The 7,500-nt window shown below is 47.2% G+C and overlaps 1 protein-coding gene across 6 annotated transcripts in view; it reads right to left on the bottom strand.

Moving 5' to 3' along the window:
- Positions 1-7,500, bottom strand: part of casz1 (castor zinc finger 1) — a 133,090-nt gene that overhangs the window by 56,343 nt on the left and 69,247 nt on the right. For all 6 annotated transcript variants that reach the window (XM_063208903.1, XM_063208901.1, XM_063208905.1 and 3 more), the window contains exon 2: positions 1-426. This exon is cut by the window's left edge and continues 246 nt beyond it. In XM_063208903.1, the coding sequence (XP_063064973.1) occupies positions 1-426 (426 nt within the window). The remainder of the gene's footprint in view (positions 427-7,500) is intronic.

The following is a 7,500-nucleotide window of genomic DNA, read 5'->3' as shown; positions in this document are numbered from 1 at the left end:
CGCCGGGCCCCAGGCTGCCGGACACAGACCCGGGGCCTCCACCTCCTCCACCGGCACCGCCTCCACCGTCCAGAGAGGACTCGTCTGCGTATTCGCCATTGACCCACTTCTCGATGGCCTCGCGGCGCCGCTGGTCCTCCTCCAGGCTCTGGCTGAGGCTCATGCCCTCGGGCATCAGGATGTCGGCGTCGGGCCGCTCGCCGTCATCATAGTGCGAGCTGCTGCCGCGCTCGCTGTTGTCCGTGGTGGCCGTGAGGGCACCGCTGCCGGTGCCGTCGCCATCGCCGGCGTTCTGGGAGTCGTCGCCCGTCACCACCTGCCGACTCAGCTTGGCACAAATCGCGTTGAGCTTCAGGCCACCTTTCCTTTTGGCGGCCATGTTGGGGGGGTTTCCTGAGGTCTTTTCAGTGCATAAAGTCCTTTCAGCTGCGGAGACAAGAGAAAAAACGACAGGAAAGGATGAGTGGATGAGTTTTTTTGTTTGTTTGATTTAGTTGTGCAAGCACAGAGGTTCAAAGGTAGAGAATTGTTTTAATGTCATTTTGTGTAAAGGCAATGCAGACGATGCAACAAAATGTGATAACTTTAAACCAAGCAACATAAATTTTGTAAGATGTCCTGACATTAGCAACCCCCCTGGATGAGTTTGCTTTGACGTCACTAGTTACGGTAATTGAACAACAATAAAAAAGCGAGAACCGAATGAGCAGTGTGCAAAGGCCTGTTTAGTACAAGTGCGTTAGTCACACCTGTCATAGAAAGCTTAGTCATTCCATTCACACGCACAAACACACACACAAACAAACAAACAAACAAACAAACACACACACACACACACACACACACACACACACACACACACACACACACACACACACACACACACACAATCCCCTTCTTCATGGCACGCACACACATGAACACGCTTTGTACACGCACACGGCTCTTGTACATGAACAAGCCGTGCACAGACAAACCACAAGCAAGCAGATCAGAATTAGACCCCCTACCGCGCGCACAAAGCGCTCCCTGCACAGACATCTAATCCGTTTTACATGACAGCTGGAATAAAAACACCCTGAAATGTTATATTCTCCTGTACCTAAAGAGGCTCGGGGCTTTGCCAGCCACTGAGTTCTGCTTAGCCTTACCCCCTGACAGGCAAGAGGAGAGCAGGGGAAGGGGAGAGGAGAGAGGAGCTGCAGACAGGGGCTGGGGTAGGGGCTTTGGGAAGAGCTGGGGCTGGGGTAGGAGAGGGTACATGAGCTGGGCCTGGGGATTTGGATGGGGATGAGGGAAAGGGAAGGGGTTGTGGCTGGGCCTGGGGATGGGGATGAAGATGAATGTTCATGGGGATATCTCGCACATACTGTACATAAATACTGTGCATTCATTTGCACGTGTGCACATACTACATGTACAGTATTTACATGCGTTCACGTACACACATGCGAAGACACACGCACACACACACACACACACACACACACGCAACCTTCTTCACCTCCTTCTTTCTTTCTCTTTGTTTTTCCGCACAGCGTTTGTAATTTCCCCTCATCTCTATATCTTTATCGTCTTCGGTTTCACCTCCTCCCAACCAAATATACAGCTGTGGTTATGAGTATAGCTATTTGTGCATATGTAGATTCACCAAAAAGGCACGCAGGCACTGAAAATGTAGTGTGGAACTGTGTATCTGCGATGACACAGCGGGAAAGTGCAGAAATGAACGGAATTCGCTAAGACAGTGGTAAAATGTGCGCCTGGTAAAACAAAATTAGTTGAATTTTCAACCTGAACTTGAACCAAAACGGCACACTGATTTACCACTCAGCCCTCACACGTGTCCAGAATAGGCCATACAGTTGTCCTATCATCTCACCATCTCTGTGCGTTACAGCACACATGCACCACACGCGAGCTGTTGACCAAGACATCACAGGTACAGTAGATTTGCCAAATACGCCAACCACACTTTGACTTACAGTGGGTCCTGGGGGGTGTGGTACAGCACCACAAAAATCAAAACTTCTAAAACATTTCTCAAGTGGCAAAAATGGTGAGTTTCCAGTATAAATCTCTCTTTCCTGGGTATAAAACTTGTCTCTAAAGACTAAACGTAATATAGCTTGCATGATATATGTGATGGTACACGTATAAAGGTAATCCCTCCCAATTACAGCGGGGTTAATTCACACTACGATGCCAACAATACATGATGGCGGTGCTGACGAAGCCTCTTTCCATACAGCCCTGCTGTCTTTCCCCCTGCCATCACCCCATCAACACTTGCCTGCCTGTTTAAATTTATCCTCCACAGACCAGGGAGTGAGCGAGGGGCATAATGTGCCAACAACGCTTCTTAAAGGATATCACTAGCGTCGCTTTTAAAAGCACGGGCTGGCGAACTGCAGAGGAGGCACAGGCAGCCTGTGGCGTGCTCTTTTTTTCTCGTTGAGGTCGAGTGCTGACTGATTCATTTATTCTGTCATTATTTTAGGGGCCGTCCTCGAGGCAGGGCGAGATGAGACGAGGCGAGGCAAGTGTGCCCAAGAGTCAGCGCCCCCCCCTAGCAGCAGTGAGCAGCTGCCTCCTGCCACCCCCCCCTGGCATTCCTGCCTGCTTGGAGAGATGCCTTTTTAGGGCAGAAAAACCACCGTGGTACCTTTGTGCGCTTTGTGTCATGGCCCAGACCCACAGAGAGCAAGAGACAGACACAGAGAGAAAGTGTATGTGTGTGTGAGAGAGAGAAAGAGAGAGATGAAGAGAAAAGACAGGCTCTCCTGGCCTCCTCTATCTTTGGGATCCTGTCTCTATCCCTACTACTTAGCTTGGCACCAAAAAAGCGTACACGTTTTTGCAGCAGAGAGAGGACACGCAACTGTTGAAAAATATCCACACAGTTATTTTTTTTAAATCTCCAGTGGAATTTAAGCGTGGCCACCCAGGCTATTTCTGAGCTCATCTCTGCAGCCGTTTGTTAGTGGGAGACAACCCCCCTTTACATTTTCCACTGTAAAGCTACAGAAAAAGATCAGATTAGAGCATGGAACAGCCAGCCACCTACAGAAACAGCTATTTTTTTACCACTCACAAAGCCCCACTCATAAAAAAGAAAAAAAGGCTAAAAACTGATTACGAAAAAGCCCCCCTTCCCTCCCGTACCTCTCTTCCGCCAATCGACGTTCATCTGAAATCTGATTTTAGACTACTCCAGATGCCTGGGTTTATGAGTTTGGGGATGATTCCTGTGACATACTTTTAACAGGCAGTTAAACCTGTTTACTCAGCTCCGGTAAAATTAGCTTTCAATATGACCAAGCCGCTTCACCTCAAGGTTAGCGCATAACCTTGCCACATATATATATACACAATGCACCCGACGCTCCCTCCCTCCCTCTCTCTCTCTCTTTTTTGCACATGCTTTCTCAGTTACTGTATTTACACAGCGTGGACTTCCTCTGCGAAAACAATGACTGTGGCCATTATACCCCAGGTCGCTCGCAATGATAGGAGGTGGGGGGATAAGCAGCGGCATAACTGTACATTTTTGAGCAAGACAATTGTGCCGAGAGACGGGTGAAAAGGTCATGGTATAGAGGACAGCAATTCAGGGGTGGGGGTAGAGGACGAGAGAGAGAGAGAGAGAGAGAGGGATAAAAAAAAAATCAGCTGGAAAAACTATTAGGAAGTGGAAGACATAAATTTTGAAGTATTTTTTCAGAACACCTCTGAAGGAAGATTGAGGTCATTTGGGCGTACCAGGAGAGGTCATTTCTCTGTTTACTGGGCCTCCGTATTTCTTGCTTTAACTACCCATTTCCTTTGCATTCGCAATCTTGCCTTTTCCTTGTAGGAAATGACCCCACCGAGATGCCGTGTCTTTCCATTACAAAAGTATTTATGTGCATGTTTAGCAAACAAAACCTCTATACCGCCGGCAGGTCAAGACGCGCTGATTGCGGAGGATAGCTGGGTGTGATTGCCAGACAGAAGCGCTGCGTGCACATTAACGTACTAAGAGGGGAAATAAAGAAGGGAAGAGAGAGGAGAGGAGGATGGGGAGGAGAGGATGAGGAGAGGATGAGGAGAGGATAGGGAGGAGAGGAGAGGAGGGGAGGGAGGGTGAAGAAGTAACACCCAGTCGCCGCGCCTGGGAGAGCTTGTTTTACCGAGCGAGTAAACATCTTGAAGATATCTCCAAATTTCGCAGAGTTGTTAAATAAACGCAGGTGTCCATTAAACGAGCTCCTCACTTATCCCCTCCCTAAACACACAAAAAGAAAAAAAAAATACAAAATGAAAAAAAAAAGACCGGGTGCACTCTGGTCCTTGTCTAATAACTTCCCTCTATCATTACATTTGTCTATCCCTTCATGTGTTTGTCTGTCCAATTGTAGCAACTGCAGACGCCCACAAAGGGCCATCGCTATGGTTACATGGCTGTTTACCTTCCTCAGTGTGTGTGTGTGTGTGCGTATGTGGTGTGTGTGCTCACGCGTCTGTGTGTGTGTGTGTGTGTGTGTGTGTGTGTGTGTGTGTGTGTGTGTGTGTGTGTGTGTGTGTGTGTGTGTGTGTGTGTGTGTGTGTGTGTGTGTGTGTGTGTGTGTGTACGCGCCTTTGTGCATGTGCGTATGCATGCATGCATGCGTGTGTGCGTGCGTGCGCGTGTGTGTGCAGGCGTTCATGATGGTTCACAGTGTGATAAAGATCAGTATAGACACACATGAAGGAGCAGGAGCCTTCTCCTCTGGGACCCCCGGGAGCCTCAGTGCAATCTCCCTGGACCACTCAGCAGCGGCACACTGCGAACCGCCGCACGAGGAAAGAGACGGAATAAATATTTAAATTTATATTAAAAGGCAACAGCGCAGCTCTTTTTCTTTAATGTATACCGTGTATCGCTTATTCTATTTATCTATATCTAATCGTTAGATTTGTTTACACGATTGTGTGTATGTGTGTGTGTTTTTGTAAGTTGTTAAAGTGAAGGTTATGTTGTGTTATGTTGACTATATTTTTATTGGAGAGGTGGGGAACATTTTTAAAAAGACAAAGAAGGGAAAAAAAGCTTATGAAATGCTGATGTGACTAGATGGAACTTGCTTTTCTGGCACTGTTTATCGCTGCGCCTGACAAGATTTTTCTGTGGAAACTGTGCAGACCTGTGGCTGCTGTAAAGCGACTGGCTTTATAAGGGAATGAGAACAGGCACAAAAGGCACCCAAAATGTTTCAAACACTTTCAAACAAATGCAATACAACAGACGCAGGAGTTTGAGAGAGAGAGAGAGAGAGAGAGAGAAAGAAAGAGAGACATAGAGAGAAAAGAGAACAAAGAGAAAGAAGAGAAGAGAGAGCAAGATATGAGTAAAGAAAAAAAAGTGAGTGAAAGAGAGAAAGAGTGACAGAGAAAGAGCAAGAGAAGAGAGAGAAAGAGCTCTCTTTTATCTACTCTCTCAGAGACGCACATAAAAGATGTTACTGTTGCCCTGCCTTGGCTTCGGAATGAAATAAGTGCAACGTATCTAATGCAGCAAATGAGGAGAAAGCTGCCGTGAACTCTCTTTTCCTCTGTCAGGGCTCTCTCTTCAAATCCTCCGTGTCTTGTTGTTGTTTAACCGCTGAGCCTTCTGTTTATGCACCAGAATGATATCATGCCCAATCAAGTGCTGTTTCAAAATCCTAATAATACTGTTGGAAGTGCATTATTTGCCTGAACGTGCGCTGACTGCAATCACAGCCACTGCCACCATGCTAGAGGAGGAAAGGAGGAGGAGGAGGAGGTGGAGGTGGTGGAGATAAGGGGTGTTAATGACTGCTTAGATTGGCGTGTCCTGCCCCCCCATTCCCATCTCCATCCCCATCCTCTCCTCTATCTCCCCTTATTTTCCCCTAATACACCCTCTCCCTCCCTTCTCCACTCCCTTCCTTCTTCATCCTCTTTTCTTTTTCTCTGTAAGACAGGAGGCAGAGGATGGCCAACAGACAGAGGAATAGGGGTAGAAGGCGGTGTGTGTGTGGGGGTGGGTGGGGGGGTGGGGGGGTGGTGAGGGGGTTGTTGTTTGAGGAGGGGTAGACAGATGAGTGACAGCTTGGTGGCCTGACATCATACTTAGGATTGTTGTAGAGAACTGTACAGGAGGCTGATGGCTCAGAGACGGAACGCAAAGAATGATGTCACTACTGAAACAACTTGCCTTTTCTTTAAAAAAAATAAAAAATCAATAAAAAATAGTAAACATGTGTCATTTGACTAATAACATGCTAAAATGTCAAGCAAAGATAAAAGTTGTCTATTACAGTATATTACATGATAAGCCTCTCTAAGCTCCACACCACATTGTGACAGAAAAAAATCAACAAAAACTAAATTAACTACATAATATAAATGTCTATATGATAATTCATAAAAAAAAACGGTACAGTTCTGGAGACTTCCTCAGTAGTGAATGGGCTTGCTGTTCGTGAGAGGATTTTTATGACCTCCGTATCTTGAGGAGAAAAAGTACAGCTACAGGATTTAAATACTTTAAGAGATTTGCTCACAGGATCGACCTCTGCTTCTGTTTGGCACAGAGCTTTAGCTGTCTGCGGTCCGCAATGGTAATAAGCCCTACACTTAAACACTGACAGATAGATGCACACAAAAACATCATCCATCTATGAAGGCACCAAATCACAGAATTACACACATGCACGCACATACATACGCATGCATGCACACATGCACACACGCGCACCCAGAATCCCTTGTCTGTTTTTAAGGTTCTGAATTTACTGCCTACAGGAAGATAGGAGCATACCCCCCACCTGCCCTGCTGCAGGCGGGCCCAAGCCAGAGTCACACACACACACACACACACACACACACACACACACACACACACACACACACACACACACACGCACACACACGCACACACACGCACGCACACACACACACACACACACACACACACACACACACACACACACACACACACACACACACACACACACACACACAACACACACACACACACACACACACACACACACACACACACACACACACACACACGCACACGCACACACACACACTTGCTTAGGCCCAAGAAGCCACAGGCAGCACAGAGGAAAGTGGAGAGGTGGAGAGCGTAGTGCAGCACTGGAGCGTAGAACAGCTGATGGACAAATCCGCCATCGAACGCCCCAGACCCTGGCCAACCAAACCAACCCCCCCCCCCCCCCTTTACTTTTATTACACAAGAATAACAATGAGCAGGTCCCCGACCCTGCAGACAGACTTGCGGTATTTCTGTCTAATTTTTCTGTCAATTTTTTTTCTCCACCTTCACTTTTTTCCCCCTCTCCCTCTTTTCTCTCCTTTCTATCTCTCTCTCCTCCTTATTTCCTTCTTTCCCTCTCTCTATCTCTCTCTCTCCCTCCCTTCCTCCACTGAGTTCTGCCCATGCTAAAAAATTTCCATTTTCTGCATGCATATTTAATTGGGTTTTGT

Source organism: Engraulis encrasicolus, chromosome 10 (genome assembly GCF_034702125.1).
Source record: "Engraulis encrasicolus isolate BLACKSEA-1 chromosome 10, IST_EnEncr_1.0, whole genome shotgun sequence".
Classification (NCBI taxonomy): Eukaryota; Metazoa; Chordata; class Actinopteri; order Clupeiformes; family Engraulidae; genus Engraulis; species Engraulis encrasicolus.
This window is presented reverse-complemented; position numbering and strand designations above follow the sequence as displayed.